General features: G+C 43.2%; 1 protein-coding gene across 5 annotated transcripts in view; it reads right to left on the bottom strand.

The window, feature by feature from the left end:
- Nucleotides 1–209: 209 nt before the first annotated feature.
- ANKIB1 (ankyrin repeat and IBR domain containing 1) overlaps nt 210–27,953 on the bottom strand; it is a 68,342-nt gene continuing 40,598 nt past the window's right edge. For 3 of the 5 annotated variants that reach the window (XM_054161068.1, XM_054161067.1, XM_054161066.1), the window contains exons 5-20: nt 26,674–26,791; nt 24,425–24,633; nt 20,491–20,579; nt 18,633–18,777; nt 17,129–17,295; nt 16,137–16,225; nt 14,174–14,304; nt 10,232–10,366; nt 9,580–9,666; nt 9,409–9,475; nt 8,225–8,370; nt 7,219–7,397; nt 6,646–6,697; nt 3,524–3,635; nt 2,190–2,323; nt 210–1,849 (exon numbers count right to left, since the gene is read on the bottom strand). In XM_054161068.1, coding sequence (XP_054017043.1) covers nt 1,097–1,849; nt 2,190–2,323; nt 3,524–3,635; nt 6,646–6,697; nt 7,219–7,397; nt 8,225–8,370; nt 9,409–9,475; nt 9,580–9,666; nt 10,232–10,366; nt 14,174–14,304; nt 16,137–16,225; nt 17,129–17,295; nt 18,633–18,777; nt 20,491–20,579; nt 24,425–24,633; nt 26,674–26,791 — 2,613 coding nt within the window. In that variant the 3' untranslated portion in view covers nt 210–1,096. The remainder of the gene's footprint in view (nt 1,850–2,189; nt 2,324–3,523; nt 3,636–6,645; nt 6,698–7,218; nt 7,398–8,224; nt 8,371–9,408; nt 9,476–9,579; nt 9,667–10,231; nt 10,367–14,173; nt 14,305–16,136; nt 16,226–17,128; nt 17,296–18,632; nt 18,778–20,490; nt 20,580–24,424; nt 24,634–26,673; nt 26,792–27,953) is intronic. The other 2 variants (XM_054161071.1, XM_054161070.1) reach the window with 2 other exon arrangements.

Genomic DNA, 27,953 nt, shown 5'->3' with positions numbered 1-27,953 from the left:
CTGAACTGTGGCAATTATCCAGTTGGGTTAGGCAAAAAGGCACCGTTAACATGTTGAGCAAGGATGTGTTATGTGAACTTCAGTTTGTGGAGCTGGCTAAGAGATGAAAATTCTGTCTTCCTAGGGTCTTTATAAAATGCTGTTCAGTAAAAGTCACTGCACTGGTAGTGCAGAGAATGCTGGGTTGGGTTAGATGAGAACAAACGACGATTGCACTTCCATTAAAGTGTCTCTTCAAGCACAGCCCAGCTGGTGCTACCTCGCTGCATTTTCATCTTTACAAGAACTGTCTAACAGCAGCATTAGGTTTCATTAACTTAAGATACAGGCTACATTTAATTAAATGCAGTCACCATGGCAACAGATGCCAGTTCAATTTAGAGAAGCAATGCTACCCAGTGGTTTCTCTCACTGCTAAGGGTCGTGGGATTAGTTCAATAGAGTAACACTGCCTGTTTCGTTTGGCTACTGCCAGCTAACTATTCACAGTTTGGCACATTTGGACTGTAAATAGAAATGAAGAAACCTTTGATGGGAAAGAATATCCCCTCAGACTTGTTCCTGGAGCAGTACTAAAGAGAAGCATTAAATACTTCTGTTCACACTGCTAACCAAAATGAAACATGAGTTAGGAAAAGTTATGGAAAACAAAAGGCAAGTGAATTGCTAAATGTGAATTTTGGTGAAAGAATGAGTTCTTTAAAATAACAAAAAAACCCTGGAATCAACTATTTCTTAGGAAAACCCAACTGAAATAATCAGTGTAAGCCTTTAATCTGTACTTTCAAGTTAAGGATCGTCAACCTAAGGCTAAACAGATGCTGCATTGTATTAGGAATGTGGAATACAACCTACTTACTCCTTTTTTCTTGAGAGCAAAAAAAGGCAAGGACTACCTAATTAAATGCAAAGGATATTCCTTGAAAGGTTCACATTATGGTAAAGAACTACAATCCAAGAGAACTCCTAACTATCCGTCGCTACGTCAGTGGTTACAGCTGAGCTGTGGTTAGGTGGAACAAAGCCTCCACAACGCTCACTCCGCATCCGCCACCGCCCATCACCGCCGCGCCTCTGCTCCAGCTCTGCTTCCTATTCATACCAGATGAACATGTTCAAGCCATTCACTTGAGGTCTGAGGAGTCTGACTCGAAGTATCTCCTGAAGCATTCAGGTTGCCCATTAGCTCCCTGCTGCTGTCACCACTTGGCGATACCATTTCACCTGGAAGGAGGTTTTCTTCGGCAGCCGTTTCCTCTGTCTGGGTTCCTCTGCCTTCGTTTTTGAGCGCGTCCTCGAACAGGGCGTGCTCCTCCTGAGCCTCCAGCCCTGGCTCTGAGACATTGGCTTGTCCTGCTGAGCCATCTTCAGTACTGGGCTGCTGGGACTCCTCATCTGTTTCTGTACTTGTGGAGGGGATGAGAGCAATACTCTGTGGGTTCATGTCATGAAACCAGGCCATAATATTTCCAAGTAGGTTTTCACTGGTGTTGGGATCTTGACTGCTGGAATCAGCATCACTAGATGTTGAGTACAACCCACTTCTCGTGTCACTGCAGGGGTGTGAGTGAACACGGTCAGCTGAGAAGGGATCACTGCCTGCACCTAGTCTCATCAGGCTGTCACCAAGTTCTAACAGCTCAGAGCTGCTCAAAGCACCTCTGGGGTTATCTATACTGATGGGAGCAGAGTCCAGTCTAGTAGGCAAAGAGGTCCCTATTGCTCCTAAAGATGCCTCATTGTTCAGGAAGTCTCTGGTTTCTTCATCTATGGCCAAGCCAGATTCTTGTAAGGATAACTGGATAGCTAGCAGGATGTTTGGGTCATCTTCATCCAAAGAACTCAGAGCCTGTGGAAATACAGAAGGTTGCTTTCAGAACAGAACATTCATCTTGTTACATGTTTTGGGTTAAAAGGTAATTTGGGCTCAGATCTGAAATTCATTGATTATCCCTGCAGGTCATAAATCATTGAGCAGACTCAATTGTTACTGACACAGCTGACAGCAGAACTTCCAAGGTGACTACAGTTCCATTAGCACTTCTTACCGCCGGGAATCCTGAACTTCTTGTCCCAAATTCTCCCTTTCTCATCCAAGAATGCAGAAAATTTGCAGAGACAAAATAACACAGAAGAGCAGAGGAAGGCAAGCAAAGCAGAGAGAATGGAAAAGAGGTTAAGGGAGATACCTGCAGAGAATCCTGGTTCTCAGAGCGACTGACAGGGGTATAGTCATGAAGCGAAGAGCTGTGCAGAATACCCATAGAGGCTGAACTCACCATGGAGGTGCCATGTCTTCTGCTGCTGCCACCTTCCTGAGTGTCTGTTTGGGCAATGGAAACAAAAGCGATTGGAGAACCAGCGAAAAAGCCTTTTCCACCACTTCCTTCCCTTTTGGATTCCAGCTGTGACATTTTACTCCTTTGTTTACTCTGAACTAAATCATCCAAAATGCTCCTTCCATACCAACTCTCACCAGTCCCACTCTTTTAGGAGTGACTGCCCGGTTCATTTCACAGAATCACAGCATGGTGGAGCTTAGAAGCGACCTCTGGAGATCATCTAGTTCAACCCCCCTGCTAGAGCAATGTCACCCACATCGGGTTGCACAGGAATGTGTCCAGGTGGGTTTTGAAAGTATACAGAGAAGACTTCACAACATCTTTGAGCAGCCTGGGTCAGGGCTCCAACACCCTCAAAGAAATCAAGTTTATCCTTAAGTTCAAGCAAAACCTCCTGTGCTCCAGTTTGTGCCTATTGACCCTTGTCCCTTCACTGGCCACCACTGAAAAGAGCCCAGCCCCATCCTCCTGAGCCCCACTCATTAGCTCTTCCTGAGCATTGATCAGATCCCCTCTCAGGCTGCTATTCTCCTGCCCCAGGGCTCACAGCCTCTCCTTGTCAGAGAGATGCTCCAAGATACTTCTCAGATCACACAGCAAAATGCAAAATTAAGCTTTTATGCTGTGTCCTGAACAATACAGCAACATGTCTGAAACTTCTTTCAAGTAGCATCATAGACCTGTAGAATCATTTGGGCTAGAAAAGTTCTCTAAGATCACCTAGTCCAACCATCACCCCAACACCACCATGGCCATTAAACCATGTCATGAAGTGTCATGTCCACATGTTTCTTGAACACCACCAGGGATGGTGACTCCACCACCTCCCTGGGCAGCCTGTGCCAATTCCTGACCACTCTTGCAGCAAAGGAACTTTTCCTAATCTCCAATCCAACCCTCCTCTGGCACATTTCCTCTCATTCTGTCACCTGAGACTAGAGAAATCAATCCCCACCTCACTCCAATCTCTTTCCAGGGAGTTGTAGAGAGGCATGAGGTCCCCTCAGCCTCCTTTGCCCCAGGTCCCTCAGCTGCTCCTCACCAGCCCTCTCACCAGCTTTATCTCCCTTCTCTGGACACATTCCAGCACCTCAATGTCTTAAGTATTCACTGTCATCACTAGAAACAACCATTTCTGCAGTAGGAAGAGAAGAAAGCCCTAGCCCCAGGTAGGACCATACCTATTGTACTCTCACTGGGGTCATCAGGATCCGGGGTGTTGCTCAGCAGGCTGTGCATATCCCCACGGCGACGCTGGCGATGCCTCCTCCGATACTGAAATTCAGCATATTCCTGCATAAACCAAAGGGTACAAAATACAGGGCAGCATGCAGGAATATTTTTTTCTGCTCTCACAAGCAGCACATTTTTAGGAGAGAGAAATAAAATAAAAATAAATAAAAGGTGTGATTTTATAGGTTTGCTATAAAATCACTTGTTTCCAGAAAAACACATTGCAGGTTGTCTCATGCACAAGGCTTAACAGAAAGAATAAACCAAAGATGTCCAAGGTTATCCTAAACCTCTAAAATAATGAATTAGCAAAGAAAAAAAAAATACTTGCTATATTACCAATTATTTTTTTTAATACTTGCAATCTCCCTTCTTCAAGAATTCCAAGCACTTGCATTTTTTAGAGCTTTGATGCTAAACTTTCTGTTCACAGACAATCCACAGATTGTTGCAGAAATACAAAACCTGCTGGGTTTAGAACACAAAAACTATTCAGCTGAATTCTCAGAGTCCCTGCTTCCAGCAACAACCAGCAGAAAACAACTTTGAAATGCTTACAGAAAGCTGGCAGACACACACCAGGACTTGATATGCTTTGCCCAGACTCCGGAACATGATGATAGATCGAAAATATCTTTAGCCACAGCTGATATCTTCTACTGAACAGTCGCTGATGGATTTTCATTCAATGACTGACACATCTCTATTTTTGCCTAACTCGAGCTGCTAACAGGCTCTGCCACATGGATTTGTGTTCCTGCCGCCTGAATAGAATCGTTTTGGTTGGAAAAGACTTTCAAGATCATCAAGTCCAACTATTCTCTAACTCTACCAAGGCTGGGGACTAAACCATGTTCCTCTATCTCTATCTCCTTGAAACACCTCCAGGGATGGGGATTCAACCACCTCCTTGGCCCATCTGTGCCAGGCTTTGAGAACTCTTTCAGTGCAGAATTTTCTTCTAACATCCAACCTTAACCTCCCCTGGTGCAATCCAGCTCTCCCAAAGGCCTCATTCAGGTTCTAGAAGGCTGCTCTTAAGGTCTCCCTAGAGCCTTCCCTTCTCCAGGCTGAACAGTCCCAGCTCTCTCAGTCTGTCCCCATAGCAGAGGTTCTCCAGCCCTCTGATCATCTCTGTGGCCTCCTCTGGACCCTCTCCAACAGTTCCATGTCCATCTTATGTTGGGGAGCTCCAGAGCTGGACACAGGACTCCAGTTGGGGTCTCAGAGCAGAGGGGCAGAGTCCCCTCCCTGTCCTGCTCTTACTGGTTTTGATGCATCCCAGCTCACAGCTGGCTTCTGGGCTGCCAGCAACAACTGCTGGCTCATGGTGAATTTTCATCAACTGACACCCCCAGGTCCTTCTCCTTCAGACTGTTTTCAAGCCACTCCTCAGCCAGCCCGGATCTGTGCTTGGTTATTCTATAATTGTATAACTATGAGTTGGATAAGCAATGAGAAGTGATGTCTGAACACTACAATCTATTTAGTCATAGCAGCTTTTAATCTCTTTTCTGTTTGCAGCTAAATCAGAGAGTTTACTGACAACCATTTAACTTCTGGGTTTGACTGCTTTTTAATCTTCTTTCCTACTGTTAACATTTTCTTTCTGATTGCTTGGATCAATTTGGCACACATGAGCAAAAGGAGGGCTAATTTACTGGGGGGGAGGAGGAGGAGCATCATAGTTCCCCACAATGGTCTACAACAAGATTTTGTTTTCTCTAATAAAAACACAGATATTCTACTACCTGTCAGTACAATTACAGCTCTCTGCCAGTAAATTTCTAGTGACATTCACTAAGCAAAACCAAGATGACCATTATTCATCCTACAAAATGCCTTTAGCATAGGTGGTTGCAAGTATCCTTGATAGCTACATAGCAAAGAAGCCAACTTGCAGCATACAAGGCCACATTTAGGCAAATCACAGACTCAGAAGCGATCATCTAAGCACAACTGCGATGGCACCTACTGCTGTTTCTGATCAGCTTTTTCTCATGACCAGTTCCTCTGATGACACAGTAACATCACAATGAGTTTGGTATTGGAAATGTGGAATTATTTCCAAAGAAAGAACTAGAGGAACTAGACAGGAGGAACAAGTTGATCCTTCATAGGGAAGCAAGCTATTTGCTGACCAGCAGAATGCTCACCAACAACAATAGCAAAGGAAATATATAGAAAAGGTCCATGGAGTTTTCCAGGAATGCTTTAAAATGACAAGCTGGGAAGAAAACAGCACCAAGGAAATATTGAGATGAAGTTTCCTTCCTAACTGCATGCTTTAATCTAATGTTCTCAAAATAGTAATTAAAAATTAAGATGATAAAGGAAAGCTTTTTAGGAAGCTTCTTATATTTTAGTCCTGAAAATGACATATATATATATATATATATATATATAGTGGAATAATCACTTTAAAAATGACACTTTTCCTTCCATGACACAATCATAGAACAGTCTGGGTTGGACCTCCAAAGGTCATCTACTCCAATCCCCTCTGCAGTAAACAGGGGCATCCTCAACTAGACAAGGTTGCCCAGAGCAGAAGGTCATCTGAGTGTGCAATTTCCATCCTGCTTCAATACATGAAAATAAAAAATTTAAAAAAGAAGCATTTAAAATAGTTAAAAATATTTGGATGGATTGTTAGAGAAAAATGGGATTTCTGAGAATACTGACTCTTTGGATGGATCGTTAGAGAAAGAATTGTCAAATTCTGCCCCACTGCTGTTTCAGTCAAAAAGCACCTACACAATTTAATATATTACTTGAAGGTTCCTTAGCATACTAAAGCCCAGTTTATCTACAATTTTAACACTGGTTATGGGAATGAAAAATCATGAACTCAACCTAGCTTGTCTAATGCCACCTTAGATAACTCCAACCACGTGTGGAGTCCTTGCACAATCAACTGAGCATATATTTCCTTCTATTGTGACACAAATAACATGGTAAGCTTAAACCAACTTGAGCTGCTTTGAAGCTCTTCATGCAGGCTGCCATCATACCTGTGCTTCTAGAATGTGCAGAACTAAGTTAAAAGAAGACAAAAGAAATAGTTTACCTCTGGGGATGCAAATCCTAAATACTCCCAATCCCATGTTCCACCAGCAAAGCTAAAAAATGGAGAGACAAACCATAAAGTTTAGAAGTACAACAAAGTATGAACAACCTCCAACCACTGACCAAACACCACTGTGGCAGTTAAACCTTAAACACCTCCAGAGATGGTGATTCAACCACCTCCCTGGGCAGCCTGTGCCAGGCTTTGAGAACCCTTTCAGTCAAGAAGTTTCTTCTCTTATGCAAATTAAACCTCCCCTGGTGCAACTAAGGTCATTTCCTCTTGTCCTGTCACTTGTTACTGGGGAGAAGAAACCAACCCCCACCTTGCTCCAACCTCCTTTCAGTTGTAGAGAGCAATGAGGTTTCCCCTCAAGCCCCTTTTTTCCAGACTAAACAACCCCAGGTCCCTCAGCTGCTCCTCCCCAGATCTATTCTCCAGACCCTTCACCATCTTCACCTCACTGTCACACAACTCCACTTTGCCTCACCATCACAGAATGAGAGCAGATTCACGTGCTTTGGCAGCCATCCATGACCCTTTCTGACTTGCCCAGCATTTTGTTTGGGTTACCTGCGCCTGGGTGCTTCTGGTGAGTCTGCAGGAGCAACCCCACGGGCCACAGAGGCCAGGAACTCTTGTCTCTTCTGCTGCACCAGACAAGCTGCACGGATGATTTTATGGCGAGGAGTCCGAAGGTAAGGCCTGTTCACTTTCTGTGCAAGGTCTTCTGTGACCATTTCTAGATCCGTCTGCAAGAGTTAACAAATACACAATAAAATCACTTCACAGTACAATGAAAATCAGGCAGAACTTTACACCATAGATCCTGAGCAGAAGGACACCTGTTTTCCTGGAAATAGCATTTGAATATGAAAAATACCCCCAAACCTACCCTTCTACCCTGCCCTCTTACCAACCCATGTGCTGATCTCCAGCCTGGAGCAGGGATTCCCTGCACTCACACACACTGAACATCTTTCATTGAATCATAGAATTGTTTTGGTTGGAAAAGCCCTCTAAGATCATCCAGTCCAACCATTCACCCAGCACCACCATGGCCATTAAACCATGTCCCCAAGTGCCATGGCCACACATTTCTTGAATGCCTTTAGGGATGAGGACACCACTACCTCCCTGGGCAGTCTGTTCCAATCCCTGACCACTCTTGAAGGAAACAGAAGGGCAGGAGGGAGGGAAAGAAGGGCAGGAGGGAAGGAGTAAGCAGACCCTGTCACTGATGGCCACCACCCAGGTATTCTCCCAGATTTGTCCTGACCCACTTTACCTTCCAAGGTAAAATATTGCCTTCAGCAATGCAGGTTAACAGTAAATAACTTTGCTTTCTTCCCCTTCCACTTATCCTTATCCATTTGATTCTTCAAACTGTTGTTTTTTTCATTCATTCTACAACTGACCTAAAAGCTATTGTGTCACAGAGCAGTAACAACACATTCATTTCCCCAGGTGGTTACAAACACAAAGCAGGTGCAGCAGCTTTACTCTACACATAAATTATTAATATTACACACACACACAAAGAGTAACATTAGAAAACCAAACTATATTCCTCTATTACCTGCATAAGTTCAAATATTTCTTTCTTTGTGCTTTTAGGCTCCAAGAAGAATCCGTATGGATAAGAACACTTGAGAATGCGTCGGGTTTTTAGAAGCTCTTGCACTGCATCTTCGATGAAGGTGGTATCAGGACAACCTCCCTCAGCTGGAAGATGAAACAAGCACTGTGAAAATACGTTCCTGCTGCTGCCAGCATTTCTGTTCCTCTAAAAGTTTCCCTCTGCATGTCAGTTACAAAGTCACAGATTGCATTGGGTTGGAAGGGACCCTCAAAGGTCATCTTGTCCAACCCCCTGCAGTCAGCAGAGACACCTCCAACTACACCAGGCTGCCCAGGGCCACATTGAGTCTGATCTTGAATGCCTCTAGAGATGGGGTCTCAACCACATCCCTGGGCAGCCTGTTCCAATATTTTACCACTTCCTCCTAATACCCAACCTCAATCTACCCTGCTCCAGTTTCAAACCATTGCCTCTCATCCTGCCAGTTTATGTACTAAAAGAAGTAAATATAGAGTATTAGCATTTCCCTTACTAATGCTACTTGCTCCTTGAGTCTTCAGAGTAGGTAAGATCTGCTCTACAATTAACTTTTATCCACGGCTTATCAATTCCAGTACTGGAAGGATCCCAGCACACAACAGACTGATGTGAGCTCTATCAAGAAACAAAAAGGTTTAGCCATGACAGACAGGGAACAGCAAAGGGCTACACAGGCGATGAGGGGACTGGAACATCTCTCTTATGAGGAAAGACTTGGGGCTTTTTAGTCTGGAGAGGAGAATACTCTCCAGGGGGGATCTCATCAATGCTGAGCAATACTCAAAGGGTGAGTGTCAGGAGGATGGGACCAGGCTCTTTTCAGCGGTGCTCAGTGACTAGGACAAGGGGTAACAGGCACAAACTGGAACATAAGAAGTTCCATCTAAAGATGAGAAGGAACTTCTTTAATTTAAGGGTGCTGGAGCACTGGAACAGGCTGCCCAGAGAGGTGGTGGAGTCTCCATCTCTGGAGTCATTCCAAACCCACCTGGACATTGTCATGTGCAACCTGCTCTAGGTGAACCTGCTCTGGCAGGGGTGGTTGGACTTGATGATCTCCAGAGAGCCCTCCCAGTCTCCACCATTCTGTGATTCAGTGATTTGATTTCAAATCAAATTCCTAGATCACAGCAAATACTCACTTCCACTGAGAGCTCTACTCAACTGCTCCATCTTTTCTTTGGCTGTTTTTAGAAGGCGCTGTTCTAACTAGAAAAATAAAAAAATGACATCAGTGAAGTGAAATACAATGCAATCATTACTGTATGAACAAAACAGAAGCAAACATCAGCAAACATTGGCTTGACCCACACCTGGTAGCTAAGTTCATGGTTCTTAAATCTTGTGTAATAGTGCATAAATCTATCAAGCTCTTGAAATCTTCGATGCTTCTTTTCAGCCTGGAAAATAACAAAGAAACAAGAGAAAGAAACTGAGTTTATGGTTGAATTTAGCAATCACTATTAGACAAAATTACACAACCAACTGTTGCCATCCCCACACCCATCAAGTACCACACACAACCCTGACGAGCACCATGTGAGGAAGGAAAGACACAAAAAGGCTTTTTGAAGCTCACAAGTCTTCCAAGTTCTCTAAGCAAAGGGCTGACTGGGAAGCACAGAACACTGTGCAGCTATTTAAGCAGACTTCCCAAACGCTTTCTAAACTTCAGGCAGGTCTTCTGTAATGCACAGCAGCTAATTACAGGACCTGCATGCCTGTGCCACAAAAGAAATCCATGGCACACAAGGAAAATTATTTGGTAGCAATCACCTGGTGATTGCTACCAAAGCCAAAAGCAGAACCAGAGCTTCTGTTTCTCTCCACAAGTGGACAGTGCCTTCTTTCTTTCTGTTTGATATCTTTAAGGTCAAGTTTGGGAAGGATTTGGATTAAACTTCTCCTAAGTAGAAAACTGCAGCCTTAGTGGCATGTTTTCAAACACACAGAGTCATTTGTTACCTCTACTGTCATCTCCTTGGACTGCTCCTCCACATGCTGAATAACCTCATAGCGAGTGCATCTGTAATAGCCTCCCGTGGAAGAGCTGTGCTTCTTCCATTCCTCTAGGCATATCCAGCAGAAGTCATATTTGCACTTCAGAAAAAAAATGAACAAAAGGAGGGAGAAAAAAGAAGCTGATACATTGTAGATTTCCAGTTATGCATTCCTCCACAAAAACATAAATCAACATTCTGAGGGTGTTCGTGTAGCAAAAGGACAAGGGACAATGGTTTGAAACTGGAGCAGGGGAGATTTAGTTTGGACATCAGGAGGAAGTTCTGCACAATGACAGTGGTGAAATACTGGAACAGATTGCCCAGGGAGGTAGTTGAGGCCCCATACCTGGAAATATTCAAAGTCAGGCTGGCCAAGGCTCTGAGCAAGCTACTCTAGTAGATGTCCCTGCTAACTGCAGGGGGGCTGGAATGGATCACCTTTGGAGGTCCCTTCCAACCCAAAGCATTCTATGATTCTCTGAAGTGTGTATCACTGCAGCAGTTGCCTGTCATTCAAACCCACTCATCTTCATTACAGGAAATAAAAATCATCACAAAATGTTCCAAACCCAGTACAAAACAAGTTGCTTCACAAGCCACAGAACTCAGAAAGCTTGACTTCCTATTAATTTATGTATGTATGCTCCTACTGTAATCATCTCACCTCTCCCAAATTATTTCCCTCCATGATCACTCCACCACATTTATCTTCCCAGTTCCCACATCTTCAAAAGCCTTCTCAAAAACCCAAGACTCACCCAGTGTCCCCAGACTGTCCCCCCAGTTGCTCAGTCTCATTAAGTGCACAAACCCACATCAACTCTTTTACAGATCTCCCTCCCCCCTGAGCTCTATTTTATCTGCCTTGGTGATCACTCAGCTGTGCAGCAGCTTAACAAAACCCATCTGCTGCCTCGCCACCATCTGCCTGAAGCAGGATTGGTGACTGCTGAACAGGTAACTGCTGAGTAGGTGTTTCAGGCTCTCCTGGTGGCAGTACAAATTAAGTCTGTGCACCACACAGCTACCGAGTTCCATGAAACTTGTGGTAATTTAATATTAGTGAACCTCCTCCTGTTTCTTTGTATCTCATTCAAGTGCCCAGAAGGTTAAAAGGCTTCTACAGGTAGGAGAGTGAGAGAGCAGGACTGCCTAAGCCTTGTCTCCTTAGAAACTGGGCTCATAAACCAGTTAGGGGCCTGTTTAATTACAGAAATGTGATTTTATGATTACAGAGCATCCTCCTCTACACCAAGGTACATGCTAGCTGCTAAGAGGCAGTTGTAGCTCATCATGTAGTAAGCTTGAGCAGCCCTTACTTTAGCAAGACCTTACTACCGTGGAGTGAGAGCTGACCACCCTACCTTGCGTCCTGAGCTCTGCAATGAGCTTGAGAATACTCCTCCTTTCCTTCCTCAGCAGGCTGAGGGAATGCACCTTCTGTTTGCAGGGATTTTTCCACCACAAAAGGAATCTGACTGCCATAAGGACACTTGAAGCTATTTGTAAGGTACAGCATCAAAGAAGGGAGAACCGGGGCTGGCAGCTAGGCCTCAAAGTGGTACTGAATTTAATTATCTGCATTCAACATTGTTTAATAGTCAAAGTCTTCTCCAGCCTGTAACTGAGTTGAACTCAGTGGCAAAAGCTGCAACAAACTTATCTTTGACAGTTGTTAGTAGTGTGGAATTTATGAGCTCTTTTAAGAACCATTTAAGAACAAAAAATACCAAGCAAATGTGGTGTAAACCAAAGTGGAGGAGAGTCTGTTCTCAGCTGCCACACACAAAGCCAAAGCAATTACATCAAGTAAAAACCGAGCCTGGCCTTCAATTCACACCACATAAAAAGAGCCTTGTGATGGTAAATATAAAGCAAATGGGATCTGCAGAGCAGTGGAGAGAGGCTAATATATTTCCAGAAAATGAAAGTGATTGGTTTCTAAATCTCTGCTTTTTTTTTCTGAGGGCCAACTATGTCAAGTGTCTGCTACTTCTTACTTTGAATGATGCTCCTCAAAGAGGTATTAGCTGCAGTTATGTAAGGCATTAAGAAAGAGCATTCTAAATATACTGCTTCTAACTAAACTGAGAGGAGAAGAATCCTCAAATGATACTGAATTCATGGCAAAAAAATGTTTTTTTCTATTTTGGTAGCACAGTGCAAGCTCATGACTGAATTTTTTGGCTGCTGTCACCAGTAGGTTTCTTCTGGAATTATTCCTTGCTGTCTTTTCATTCTTACTGATTAATTAGAGTTTTCCATTTAAAATTCTCTGGTTTGTTGCTATGTTAGAGAAACAATGCAAAAGTTAAAAGGTAGTAAGGCAAAGCCTTCATTAGAGCTTTCCAGCTTAGCAAGTCTTTTGCCTGTTTATCCATACACAGCTTCCAGTTATGTTCACAGAATCATTTTGGTTTGAAAAATCCTTCAAGATCAGTAATCAGTATCACTAAGGTTGGAAGAGAGCTCAAAGATCATCGAGTCCAACCTGTCACCACAGACCTCATGACTAGGATAGGGAGGACACTAGTGCCCACTGCAGGCTTGAACTCACGACCTTCCCCATTAAAGGTCTTATGTGCTACCAACTGAGCCACACCACTCCTAATCACTGAGCCCAGCCATTCTAGAACTCTACCAAGGCTGGGCTCAAACCATGGCCTTCAGCACCACATCTCTGACTCTGTGAAACACCTCCAGGGATAAGAATTCAACCACCTCCCTGGACAGCCTGTGCCAGGCTGTAGAAGCACTTTCAGTCAAGTAGTTTCTTCAAATACCCAACCTAAACCCCCCCTGATGCAAACTGAGGCCATTTCCTCTCCTCCTGTCACTTGTTACTAGGAAAAAGAGACCAACCCACATCTCACTCCAGCCTCTTTTCAGGGAACTATAGAGAGCAATGAGATCTCCCCTCAGCCTCTTTATCTCCAGACTAAACAACCCCAGGTCTCTCAGCTGCTCCTTACCAGCCCTGTTCTTCAGACCCTTCCCCAGCTTCCTTGTCCTTCTCTGCACTTGCTCCAGCACCTCAATACCCTTATTGGAGTGAAGGCCCCAAAACTGAACCCAGGATACTAGGTGTGGTCTCCCCAGTGCTGAGTGCAGGGGACAATCCCTGTCCTGCTCCTGCTGGCCACACTGTTGCTGATCCACACCAGGACGCTGTTGATCTTCTGCCACCTAAAAATGTTCTCTCTCTTCTACATTATGCATTATGATTAAATTATCAATTGTTTGTTTCCTTAAGTTTCATGCTGCACTCCAGTGATTCTTAGGTGTTTATGAAATGTTGATCATTACAATGTTCACCTTCCAGACAAAGAGATTTTATTCAACATTTACTAAAATATTTTCTATATAGAACCACTGAATGTTAGGTGTTGGAAGGGACCTCTTAAAGTCATCTGGTCCAACCCCCTCTGCCAAAGCAGGATCATCCACAGGAACGTATCCAGGTGGGTTTTTGAAACCTGCCTCCAGAGAAGGAGACTTCACAACCTCTCTGGGCAGCCTGCTCCAGTGTTTCAACACAATCACAGCAAAGAGGCTTCTCCTCATGTTGAGGTGGAACCTCCTGTGTTCCAGTTTCTACCAATTGTTCCTTCTCCTGAAAAGAGCCTGGCACCTTCATCTTGACACCCACCCCTCAGATATTTAAAGACATTGATAAGATCCCCTCCCAGCCTTCTATTCTGAAGACTTAACAACCCCAGGTCTTTCAGTCTTTCTTCATAGCAGAGATGTTCAAGTTGTTCATCAAGATGTTCATCATCCTTGTAGCTCTGCATTTCATTCCAGTAGATCCACATCTCTCTTGAACTGGGAAGCCCAAAACTGGACACAGTATTGCAGGTGTGGTTTCAGCAGTAGAGTAAAAACATGTCAGGGTGTTCCCTACCTTTGCACATTGCATGTGGTTGCAGCCCTCATTTTTCTGAATTGGAGACTTGCAGTTGGCGCAGGGTTTGGAGTTGGTCAGTAACCACAGGCAGTTGGCAGCGTCTTCATAGGCCTCACTCACTCCCACAACTGTTTGAAGGGTGACAGGAGGATATGGAGCATGCAAGAAGAGAGAAAGTGAGATTGTAGCTGGGAAAAGCTTTGTGAAAGTCAGATCAGGTAGGTGGATGATTACCTGCTTCTTAGCAGAACATTCTAATTCTTCACTACATGTATTTCTACACCTTACACAGAACATTCTTACACACAGCACTTCTCTAGATTACCACACTGGCATTTCCAGATATATTTATATCTATAAATGAGCAAATACATAATGACTGCTAACACAATTTAACCTGAAAGCAGATTGGAGAGAGCTGAGAGTTGGCGTCTTCTCCCTAGTAGCAAGTAATAGGAGGAGAGTAAAAGGCCGCAAGTTGTACCAAGGGAGGTTTAGGTTGGATATTAAAAGAAACTTGACTGAAAGGGCTCTCAAAGCCTGGCACAAGCTGCCCAGGTTGGTGATTGAATCCCCATCCCTGAAATTGTTTTAAAGAGGAAGAGACATGGTGCTGAGGAACATGGTTTAACCCCAGCCTTGGTAGTTACAGAATGGTTGGAATCAATGACTCACAGATTCATAGAATGGTTTGAATTGGAAGGGACCTTAAAGATTATCCAGTTCCAACCCCTGCCATGGACAGGGACACCTTCCACTAGTCCAGCTTGCTCAAGAACTCATCCAACCTGGCCTTGAAGCCGTTTAGGGAGGGGGCATCCACAACCTCCCTGGGCAACCTGTTCCAGTGTCTCCCTACCCTTACTGTAAAGACCTTAAAGGTCTTTTCCAAACAAAATGATTCTTTGACTCTGTAAGAAAAATGGGCATAGCTCAACAAACTCTGGTGTATTTTACCTCTTTCATAACATGTTATGGAAAGGGTCTGAACTGTGCTAACAAGTTAAGTTTGTATATACTCAAACTGCTGTTAATAGTTCTTTTCATGTTAGTATTTTTTTCATGTCTATCCTGCATAAACCCAATCTTGATTATGTTTTTCATTAACTGTTATTTGTCATTAAATCATTTCCCACAATTCCCTTGCAATTAGAGGACAGTCTCAAGCTGCGCCAGGGGAGGTTTAGGCTGGATGTTAGGAAGAAGTTCTTCACAGAAAGAGTGATTTGCCATTGGAATGTGCTGCCCAGGGAGGTGGTGGAGTCACCATCACTGGAGGTGTTTAGGAAGAGAATGGATGGGGTGCTTGGTGCCATGGTTTAGTTGATTAGATAGTGTTGGATGATAGGTTGGACTCGATCTCAAAGGTCTTTTCCAACCTGGTTAATTCTATTCTATTCTATTCTATTCTATTCTATTCTATTCTATTCTATTCTATTCTATTCTATTCTATCCTATCCTATCCTATCCTACTCTACTCTACTCTACTCTACTCTACTCTAATTCACTCTCAACTTTACTATTATTACCTTTGGATTGAATTAAGTTTTAACAAACACACACACCCCAGCAGAACACAACTCAAACAGAAGTGCAGACATGGTTAAAAGATCTGAAGTTGCACAGAACAAATAAAGTTATATTCAGGAATAAATCTGTTAATTAATGAATCAAAGCTGTAAGAGGAAGGGAAAAGAATTTTGTGTCCTTTGAACCACAATTGGATTTACGAGGAGGGATGGCTGATGAAGAACAGTCTACCGTAGTGCTGCCTAACGTGTTGTTTAAGTGTGAGGCAGCTTCTCACGTTCAGGGCTTCATTGTCCTCCCCTTTTACTCTATTGTTCAAGAAATGTAGAGTTTTTACTTAATGCACCTAAAAACATCCCTGTGAAATGAAAAGATCATGACAACAACAGCAAAACCCAAATTAAATTCCCCCCAAAAGCAGGACTCTTACGTTCTTCTGGTTTCATTTCAGTTATCTTCTGCAGCCAGTCCTTCCAGGTTTGGCAGTCACAGGGCTCGTGTGCTTCACCAAGGCATTCCCTGAAAACGAAGGCAGCACACAGCTCATTACTACTCAGAGATTTGGAATGAGTGAAAATTCTTTCAAGCTAAGAAACATGGATACTTATCAAGACATGCTTAACTTTAAGTCTGGAAGATAAAAAACATCCAATTAATATTATTTTAAAATACCAGGGAGGCTTAATAGGGGCCTACCAGTACATGAAGCGACCTACAAGAAGGCTGCAAAGGGACTGTTTGCAAAGACCTGCAAGGAACAGGGCTAGGGGCAATGGCTTGACATGAGAGCAGAGCAGATTTGGATTGGATACGAGGAACAAGTTCTGGAGCACTGCAACAGGTTGCACAGGAAGGTGGTTGAGGCCCCATCCCTGCAGATATTCAAGGTGAGGCTGGCCAAGGCTCCAAGCAAGCTGCTCTAGTGGAGGATGTCCCTGCTGACTGCAGGGGAGATGGACTGGATGCCCTTTGGAGGTCCCTTCCAACCCAAACCATTCCACGATAGGAATCTATGATATGATACTTGCTCACAAGCATTGGTGACCATTATGAAGAATTTAAATGAGACAGCAAAGAACTTTTTGAAGTTCCAATCTGAAATAAATCACTTGGTTTGCAGTTTGGTTTATGCCTAGGTGGCACCAAAAGTGCTAGTATAGTTCTGTGGTAAAAAGATAGTAAAGATTATCCAAATTAAAATGCTTTTTACATAGAACAAGAACATCATGGCATCCCACATTGCTGTGGTATAGAGGCAATAATGAGTGAAAGTGTCATAAATCTTTGCTGTACCCCAAAATACTAAAATGTTTGGGCACAGGAGGGGTTTTGTAGAGCATGGATACAAGATACACTTTGGTGCTTCCCTGGAACAGCAAGGGCTGTGAGTTTATGTAGATGTAGGTGATTTCTAGTACTGACCAACAAAAAAGATGTCCTTTTCCACAGTCCACAGCAGGGGCTTTTAGCATAGGAAAGCTGAGTGTATCTGATCCTGTTGAGTTGGATCCCTGTCTTGTTAACCTCACTGCTCTTTCACAGCCAGGTATAGGACACCATTTAATAGCAGGATTATTTTCAACAAAGGCCTGGGAGCCAAGAAAAAAAAACAAACAAGGAAAAAGATTTTAGTCCATAAGATCAGATTTCATCATCGATATAAAAGAATCATTCTCTTCCTTTGAAGGAGCAAAGCCAAAAAGCATAAGGGTAGCATTATAGCTTTAAAAAATAGTTATATAATGGGAATAATTTAATTTCCACCTTAAAAATGGTATTATAAAAAAAAAAAAGTAACATCAGAACTCCAGACTTCTGCTAAAATGCAAATGGCTTACATCCCAAACAAAATGTTCAGTGTGTCCAAGCCAATTCCTTTGTGATTTACTGTAAGCTGCTACTCTATATGCACTGGCATTAACAGAACTGACTCTTGGAACTGAAAAGAATCAAAAGCCTTATTGATCACAACAAAAATCTGCAATGAACCTGACATCAGGACTGGACTACCTCAGGAATTGACCTCCAGTCTTTTCAGGTCTTCTTTTGTAAAAATTACATCTAAAAAATGAGGAGGCAAAGGAATTTCTCTGCCTTGCTTCAAAGCTACCCTGATGGCCAGCCATTTGAAAGATGAAGATGTAAGAGATTAATCACATCTGGCCATTTGATTTGCATTTTACTGTGTAAGATTCTGTTACTGTGCATTAAAGAGACTTGTCAGACAGAGAAAGTGGTGTATTAGGAAGGAAAAAATTATTTCTCTCCTTTATTTCACCCTGCCACCACTGATAAAGTAGTCCATTATCACAGACTGGTTCATCACTACACTGGCATAAAAGCAAAAACAGAAGGATGAATTAAAAGCTTGCTTTTAAATACCACTTTTAATCATGGAAATAAACATACTTCAAAAATGGAACAGGAAAAGCAAGGCAAGATTTTCCTACTTTTATCCCTATATACGGCAAGTGTATCAAGCTTTGGATGGCCCAAAAAATATTAACTGACTTGTACTGATAAATTCTTGAAACAGAAACATGTTGGTGATAAAAATAAGCCCAAAATAAATCTTAGGAATTTCAGCCTGCAAACACAAACAAGTCTGGCTGACGCAAATCTTCAGCTCCCCTCTTACAATCATTAGTTTGATCATATCCTGTTATTAATGCTGCATTAAGATCCAGGGTACAGAAGCAGTGCATTTGTGCTTAAGGAATAAAACACAGTGTTCTGGCTTTTTTTCCCTCAATGCTCCAGCAAATGTTGATATTATGGTATACAAGTCAGCAAATAATTTGCTGTACTCATTAATTTATTAGTTTCTACTTGGAAAACTACAGATCTGTTGCAGCATTTCACACTGAAGTTATCTTTATACAATGAAATACAGTTGAAGAGCACAAAAACAGTTGGAGGAAATTACCTTAATGTCAAACTGAAGGTATCTTTTGTCCATCTCCTTGGAAACCACACTTTCTATGATGTCTACAGGCACAAGCTGGAAACAATCATATGCTGGGCAAAAAATGTTGTGAGCTTCACCCTCCTGAATTTTCAGGTTCAAAAATCTGCCAGAATTTTGTCAGTCAGTATTTGTGAATAAAAGGTTAAAGATTCAAAGGCTGCCCAATATTTTATATTAGGTTGACAGATATTCACATTAATCCATTTATAAACACAGACTAGAAAGTGTCCCTTTCTGCTCAGGAGGGCTAAAGAGCTAAAGAGCATAATTTAAAGGCAAGAACAGTCATGGTTTGAAAGTGAGCACCATCAGCTACATGTTTGTGGTTTCCATCCTTGCCTTTTACCAGACAGCTCTGCAATGCTTAATTAAACTGAGCATTACTTCTAACTTAGATCAGAAATGGAACATGGAAGTGTAATTAATCTAGAAAATAATTCACTTGCTATTCAATTAATTGCTCTAACTGTGCCAAAATAGGTCTGCTCTTAGGAACAAACTTCTAAATGGTAACCTTTCCAGTCCCTAACTGAATGCAGGACAGAATCAGCTCAGCAGCCTGCTGAAAACTGGGCTTTAACTACCAGTGCTCAAGGTTGCTTAGTTTAAAAGCTGTAACTTCCTTATTAACTTGACAACACAGATGATATTCATCTTGTCTAACTTCAGTCATCTGAAAAACAGGCAGCTATTCCAAGTTAAGTCACCAGGATCCTTTAATAGTTAAGGTAGAGAGACTTGCCAGTTCACTTGGATCCTAGAATGGGATAACTGAGTCCTGGCTCTGCTCCAAATAGAAATGCCTGGCTCAGAAAGATAAATCCTACTCTAGATGTGCCACCATGGACACCTGCTTGACATTGAACTGTAGCTCTGAGTGCATGCCCAAATCACAGTACACAGAGTCCAGCTCCCAAATTAGAAGCCCTATGTCAAGCCTGTGATCTTTTCTACACTGCTGCATAACAATTTGCAAGACAACATGAAGTATGACTACTAATTTTCTTGCCACTGGAACAGAACTGCCTTCTAAATGCTCATGTGGAAGAGAAAATGCTCTTCTTGACTTAGGAGGCATGGTTTGTCTGCAGGAGAACTAGCTGTGCTGATGTGACACAGGAACAAGACACTACAGTGGTGCAGTCCAAGGAGTAGAATCCCCTGAAGAGGGACAAAGATGACTCTAAAGACAACACACAGAGATGTACTTATTCCTGACAAGTATTATGAGTGTTTATACCAGCACAATTATCAATTGCTGTGGTTTTTAATAGCATGACTATTCAGACTTCCAAAATAATTCTGTGGTAACAAGAGCACTAGGCAGAACTCCTAACAGAACAGTAACAGCAGCCCTAACACAACTTCTAAGCTCAATCTATTCCTCAGTTATCATCCCTCCATGTAAGAAAGCATTTTAATTGCTTTCCTGACTGGGAATGAATTTCTGATGCCTAAGTTTAGTTTGCTAAACTAAGAGATGGAACTAAGCATGTGCTTAATTTAGGAAGTGTAAACCCCACTGCTGCCAACATCACACACACTGAGTAAATCAAGAGCAGGCTCTTTTTACACACAGACTTCAAACATTTGCTTAAGAGTTTTGCTGAATCAGGACCAAATCAAACGTTTTGCAAGCCCAGACCAGTCGATGGCCACTTTGAGTGACAACTTCAATATTTGATAGGGTCAAAGCAGCAACACTTTGAAGCCCAAGGCACTATTTCAACATTAGCTGTTAATGGTCTCTATCCTGTCCTCTTCAAAGTGGCAACTGTGAATGTTCCTCAGAAGATAGCAAAGAACATGTACTCACGCCTCCCAGCACGCTCTGCAGAAGTCATGGCCGCAAGGCATATCCACTGGGTCTTCAAACACAGAAATATTACACATACAAATGTCACACTGCAGAAGGAAAGAAAAAAACACAACAACTTCTCATTAAGAAGTACCCTAAAGCCTTTTACATTGGTAGCAGGACACATCACATTGGAAAATCTCTTCAAAAAATTACGTGTTCACTAAAGGAAAAAACATCTGCAAAAAAAGAAGTGATTTAAGCTACAGATAGATGGGGAAGATGAGGTATCTCAATTTCTACACCTACCAAAACAGAACACCTTGGGGTGTCTTCCATCATGCCCAGCTCAGTGCTTTACCCTGCAGAATGCTAGGACCTCAGAGTTAAGAGTCCTAACGTCAAAAGGGACCTGAAGTTTCCATTAGCTTCACAGGCAACCAGAAATAGCATTTGGAGATGATGTGGGCTACAAGAAATGGTTAGCATTTCACACAATCAGGGCCATACAAAGGCAGAGTAATTTGGTTGTACAACAGCAGCAAATATTTTAAGTAATAATATAAACTATTTTTTTAAATACTTTGAGGCTTTTGATCAAAATAAAGAATAAGTTAAGCTACAAATGCCATGAGCAGGGACACCTCCTACCAAACCAGTTTGCTCAAGGTCCCAGCCAACCTGCCAGGCTTGGAGCCTCTGCAACTCCTCTGGGCAACCTGGCCCAGTGCCTCACCACCCTCATGGGCATGAATTGCTTCCTAATGTATCATCTCAATCCAGCTTCTTCCAGTTTGAAGCCATCACCCCTTCTCCTGTCACTCCATGCCTTTGTCAGAAGTCCCTTCCCAGCTCTCCTGGAGCCCCCTTCAAATCGTGGAAGGCTGCTCTAAGGTCTCTCCCTGCAGCCTTCTCTTGTCCAAGCTCAACTCTCTCAGCCTGTCATCACTGGAGAGGTACCTGCTGAGACTTTTACCCTGAAAACATTTCAAGCATAGCCATGGAACTACTCATTGCCTGTGGCTAGGCATGAAACTAAATACTCCTGTTCTTGAAGGAGTACAAACTAATCTTTATTCCAAGAGAAATAAAAATTCCATAAAGAGTTGCTTCAGCTTTCAATACATTGAACATTGTACACACACAAAGGACGTTTTCACTCAGCCTAAGATGAGCAACTTTTTAAAAGCCAAAACAAAACACACCCCACACACACAAAAGTCAGCCTTTAAAGTGCAAAACTCGATGAGGGCACTTATTGTTTCAGTAATTTCAGCTTCTTGTCTTGCCAAAATTCAATGTTTTCCAAGCTGACAACGCAGCAGAGAAGCCCACTAATAAATTTTGCTGACTTTTCAATGATGTTTAAACATGTAACTTCAAAATAAGTTCCAAATATCAAGTAGAGAGCATGAACTGCATCAGTTTGAATTATAAAACAGGATGTAAATGCAGGATTTGAAAAGGAGCTTTATATCCTCTGGGTTTCTTCTATCTCTTCCTTTTAGTTTGCATTTTCCCAACAAAAATGAGAGACTGCAGAAAAATGATCTGCAACTTCACAAACAAAATTCTGACCATCTTAATAAGGTTTTTAAACAAACAGGAATCCCCAGTGTGCAACTCTGGGTTTGGATTGAGATACACTAGATGCAGAATGGCAGTCATTAGCCAAAACTGCATTCCTGGCTCATGGACCAGCAGTGGAATAGCAAACACACAGCAGAGAAGCAAACATTTTAATTGGGAAATAAAGCCAGGCAGAATTTAACTGCTAATGTAAAGAACAATGACATGATCCCTTCTATATAATTTTTTCTTCAGTGTCTTGCAATTAAGAAATAAATTATTTCCATGCAGGCTACATTTTGACTGGAGATGAGGAAGAAATTCTTGACAGTGAGGGTGAGGAGACACTGGAACAGGTTGCCCAGGGAGGCTGTGGATGCCCCCTCCCTGGAGGTGTTCAAGGCCAAGGCAGGATGAGGTCTTGGGCAAGCTGGGCTGGTGGGAGGTGTCCCTGCCCATAGCAGGAGGTTGGGCCTGGATGATCTTTAAGGTCCCTTCAAACCTAAACCACTCTATGAATCTATGAATGCAAAATCTTTATTTTAATATAAACTCTAGGGATGGTCCATTTGCAAGTAACAAGTGACACAATGACTGGAAATGGCCTCAAGTTGCCCCAGGGGAGGTTTAAATTGGAGATAGAGGAAACTTCTCAAGGTTCTCAAAGCCTGGCACAGGCTGCCTAGGGAGATGGCTGAAGCCCCATCCCTGGAGGTGTTTTGAAGAGGCAGAGATGTGGTGCTGAGGGCCATGGTTTGGCCCCAGCCTTGGCAGAGTTAGGGAATGGTTGGACTTGTTCATCTTCAAGGTCTTTTCCAACCAAAAGGATTCTATGTCTATCGTACTATGACTGCATAGTACAACCTAGAATAATGCTTAGGTCATGGAGCAAAGGTTTTATAATGCTGCAGCTGTGGATTATCAAACAGAGAACTCTCTCTTCCAAAAGCACCCCTCTGATTTTAATGAAAGGCACTTTCATATTTCAGATTTGCCATAGCCTTGTAAGCTGCATGAAGAAGCCCACACATAGTAAAAGTAATTATAAGCTTTACAGTGCACCAGTGGGCTGACATTTCAAAATGCAGACAAAGAGAATCTTGTTTCCAAAAGGAAAAAAAAAATCAAAAGGCAGGGTTCACAGCACTGAGAAGAGTCAGGGAAATGGAGACAATGGAAGTAAAAAGTCCCTTCCCAGCTTTCCTGAAAGTAGCCTAGAAGAAAGCTGGGCAAGATGTTTTACAAGGGTTTGTAGTGATAGGATGAAAGGTAACTGATTGAAGCTGGAAGAGGACTGATTTAGACTGGAGATTAGGCAGAAATTCTCTACAGTGAGGATGGAAAGACACCAGAACAGCCTGCCCAGGGAGGCTGTGGATTTCCTCTCCCTAGAGGTATTCAAGGCCAGGTTGGATGGGGCCTTGAGCAACCTGGGCTAGTAGAACGTGTCCCTGCCCATGTCAAGGGGGTTGAAACTTTAAGGTCCCTTCCAACCAAAACCATTCTATGAATCTACAAACTGAACCTCTTGATAAGGGTGTGATGAGAAAAGAAGCTCATGCCTCTGGACTCAGCACTGGTGAGGCTGCACCTCAAATGCTGGGTTCAGTTTTAGGGCCCTCACTCCAAGAAGAACATTGAGGGGCTGGAGCAGCTCCAGAGAAGGGCAACAAAGCTGGTGAAGGGTCTTAGGAACAGGGCAGGTGAGGTGTAGCTGAGTGAGCTGGGGTTGTTTAGTCTGGAGAAAAGGAGGCTGAGAGGAGACCTCATTGCTTTCTAAAACTCCTTGCAAGGAGGCTGAAATGAGGTGGAGGCTGGTCTCTTGTCCTAAAAAGAGATGATAGGAGGAAAGCAAATGGCCTCAAGAAGGGGAGGTTTAGGTTGGATCTTAGGGAAAATTTCTCTGCTGCAAGAGTGGTCAGGGATTGGAACAGGCTGCCCAGGGAGGTGGTGAAATCACCATCCTTGTAGGTGTTCAAGAAACGTGTGTGGACATGGCACTTGGGGACATGGTTTCATGGCCATGGTGGTGGTGGGTTGATAATTGGACATGACCTTGAAGAGCTTTTCTGACTGAGACAATTCTGTGATTCAAAAGAGCCACATGCTCTGCTTTGAGTGTAGCTGGCTAAAATGCTACTTTCTGGGTGACAGCCAAGGTGAAAACAGACTGGTTTATATCACCAGATGCTCCATGGTGTTATTATATAGGATGTTTAAGATGTCAACTTCCCTGTTCATCGCTTTTGGAAGCACTCTACAGCTTCACAAATGTGTTTTTTGGACTGAGATGAAACAACACAGCTCTCCTGTCTGCATAGGTGTACTATGTTTAGAATGATCTCTTCTGCCCTGCTAGTTCCAGATCTAATTATAAACTTACCACAGCTGTCTCAAGGTCTCCTGGTGAGGGGCTGATCTCATCAGGGGAAGTTACAGAAGAGCGAGTGGTGCGTGGAGTCCGTGGAGAGGGCAGCGTATCCCAAGCATTGTAACCACTTGGAGGGGGTGTTGGCATCTGAACCCCTGAACGCTGGCAGCAGTTCTCTGGATTAGACATCCAGGCTTCAAGTAACTTCTCCCTGTCCCAGTCTCCAATAAATGCAGAGATACAGGAAATTAGGCAGCTGACAAGGTTAAAAAAACACATTTTCTCAAAAGAATATACAGACACTAAGCTAAAATCATTAGAAACAAACATACATGCTCAAGTATGGCAGGACACATGGCTACAGAATTACAAGTCAAGGGGCAAGGTCAAATCCCAGGCACAAGGCCTGACAGAGTGGGTTGAGAGCAGCCCTTAAGAAAGATCCTTGGGGGTGTTGGTTGCTGAGCAGCTCCCCATGAGCCAGCAGTGCCCCCATGCAGCCCAGAAGGCAGCTGTGTGCTGGGCTGCATCCAGAGGAGTGTGGCCAGCAGGGCAAGAGGGGATTTTGCTCTGCTGAGACCCTACCTCCAATCCTGCCTCCAGTTCTGGTGTCCCCAGCAGAAGGACACAAGAGCTGTTGAAGTGAGTTCAGAGGAGGCCACAAAGATGATCCAAAAGCTGAAACACCTCTGCTGTGGGGACAGGCTGAGGGAGCTAGGGTTGTCGAGCCTGGAGGAAAGAAGGCTCTGGGGAGATCTAATAGCAGCCTGCCAGTACCTGAAGGGGGCTACAAGAAGGCTGCAGAGGGACTGTTTGCAAAGACCTGTAGGGACAGGACAAGGGAGAATGGTTTGAAATTAGATCAGAGCAGATTTAGATTGGATGTGAGGAACAAGTTCTGCACCATGAGGGTTGCCCAGGGAGGTAGTTGAGTCCCCATCCCAGCAGATATTCAAGGTGAGGCTGGCCAAGGCTCTGAGTAAGCTGTTCTAGAAGAGGGTGTCCCTGTTGACTGCAGGGGGGTTGGACTGGATGACCTTTGGAGGTCCCTTCCAACCCAAACCATTCTGTGATTCCATGATATATGCAAAGACAGTGCCTTAAGTATCATCAGATCACCACAAGTTCACTGTGACTGAATTCAGTGCTCAAAGGAACACAAGCACCAGTTATCAAATGTAAAAAAGAAGAGTTCCAGGTACCAGAGCTCCTCATGACAGTCTGACAAATGTTGTGGGTTTAAAACCATGTTTTCCTATTTCATTTTCCCTTTTACTTTCACCAGGAGTCCACAAATGGAAACTTAATCCAGCAAATCCAGCAACGAGCATGCAAACCATTAACTGCCTGAGTAGTTCCTTTGGCATCCAGGAACAATGCAGATGCTTCAGTAAGCAGAAGTCTGGAATCCCTGAATCAAAATCTAAAGCTTCCACTGAGTTTCAGAGATACTTTTGTTTGGAGCAAACACTCAATCTGGTACATTCCCAATCTGACAAGCCCGCTTTCAAGGATGTGATGAGAGCACAGAGTGATTTCAGTGGAATTAAACTAGTCACAGATCAACATATGGAAAAATATACCCTGCATTAGAAGAGTGACTATAAAAATCCTTCCAAGGACATGCAAGTTGATGCTTCCAAACCCAAGGCAATTTCCAACCATTTATTGACACGGTCACACTGCTTTTATTGCCACAAAAAAACCCAACCAAACTCCCCAGTCCAAACCACACCGCAGTTTTGATCCAGTTTTATACACAAATAGACAGTGGCAGAAAACCCAATGGTCTGACAAAAATAGGTGCAACAAAGCTGACTTTTTGGACATGGATGGAAGTTCTGCTTGTGTGTCTCTCACCACAGGCAGGGAAATCTTTTCTTCCATACTGCATAATTCCAAATTTGAATCACTTTCCTGTCTCCCTGTCTCCCTCAGTGCTTTTTGACATCTTGCAGCTGTACTTCTTTCTGAAGCAGTGTGTGAAATAGGAAAGCTCTGTTTCTCCATCTCCCTAAGTTAAAATGTCTTCCAGGATAATTCTGACTTTGAATCACTTTCCTAACTGTCTCCATCTGCCTCCAATGCTTGTTGACATCCTGCAGCTGTACTTCTTTCTGAAGCACGGTGTGAACTGTTTCCTGCCATTTGATTAACTGTTACTTCTCTTTCACTTGGGAAATCAAAAGTTAACCAGACAACAGCAATTTGCATTTTGCTGAAAACAGCTTCTTTAGCCTTGAAAGGTTTTTCTGGATTACCGTGTGCCCGAAGCAGAGCTTCTGCAGTGAAGAGAGGAGCTTGGAGCATGTCAGCAGATTCCACAATCAGCATATCCTTAAGCCTTCGCAGGTCCTGGAGTCTTAGCCCCTCGTATGGCTGCGAGAAGAAGAAAGACAACTAATGAGACACTGGAACAGGTTGCCTAGGGAGGTCCTGGATGTCCCTTCCCTGAAGGTGTTCAAGGCCAGGATGGATGAGGCCTTGAGCAATCTGGTCTAATGGGAGATGTCCCTGCCCATGGCTGAGGGGTTGGAACTACATGATCTTGAAGGTCCCTTCCAACCGAAACCAGTGGAGGATTCTATGATATCAGGACCTTTGTGACTGGCAAGAGTAAAGGTGTCACAGCTCTGCACTGGCTCTGTCCTTTTTGAGAAAGCAAGAAAAGCAGAAGAAAAATGGCCTGTGAGTGTCCTGACCTTTATCTTGATTGCCCAAGTTGAGGGAGTTTCTGCATGTCCTTCCAGTGCTGCCCAGGCATGACTCAGTAAAGGACAATCTGAATGTTAATGGCATGCACTGAAATAAATCTGGGCCACTTGATTCCTAGCACGCTGGAATTTGACTGACCTACTTAATTTCTTACAGAAGAGATCATTTAGAAAAACATGTCAGAGAGACAGGGATACAAACAGCTGGGTGCCTGAATGATTCTAAGTGCAAAGAAAGGGGGGGAAAAAATGGAAGCAGAGCGTAAATTGTCTTGACTGAAGCTGACCTGCATTTTGAATTGCAGTTGTGAATCAAGCAGCTTTGTCAGCACAACACTGCTCAACTCTTGAATAACCATCCCCAAAAGAAAAGGCTTTCCTGTTAAACCTGCAGCACAGATGCTTAGTCCAGGATCTAGTATTTTCTCCTCAGAATTCTATATTGAATTGATTGGTTCTAGGTCAAGCACTGACAAATATCTCCCTTGAGTAACAGCCTATTATGTGATCTCAGCTGGAGCATTCCACACAACCCTGCAGGGATTTGGGGATCCTGCTTTTTTTTTTTTCTCTTAGGCATCCCAATTTTATCTAAGTAATAAAGGAAATATTTCTGAAGAATGTGTTTGAAACTTCAGGCATTTGTTTCATAAAATAATAGATGAGTCCAGAGAGGAAGCTGAAAGAAGGGAAATGTTAGGCTGGCACAGTTTAGCTTTGTCTGGAAATTCCAGAGTGAAGGCTTTGCACAATGAGAATCCTTAAAAGGGTTGACATGTCCAAGACAGTCTGGCAGAGCCTTGTGAAGACACCGTCTTCAGTTCTAA

The sequence above is a fragment of the Dryobates pubescens genome, chromosome 4, assembly GCF_014839835.1.
Source record: "Dryobates pubescens isolate bDryPub1 chromosome 4, bDryPub1.pri, whole genome shotgun sequence".
Taxonomy (NCBI): domain Eukaryota; kingdom Metazoa; phylum Chordata; class Aves; order Piciformes; family Picidae; genus Dryobates; species Dryobates pubescens.
Note: the sequence above shows the minus strand (reverse complement) of the source record. Positions and strands in the feature narration are given on the sequence as shown.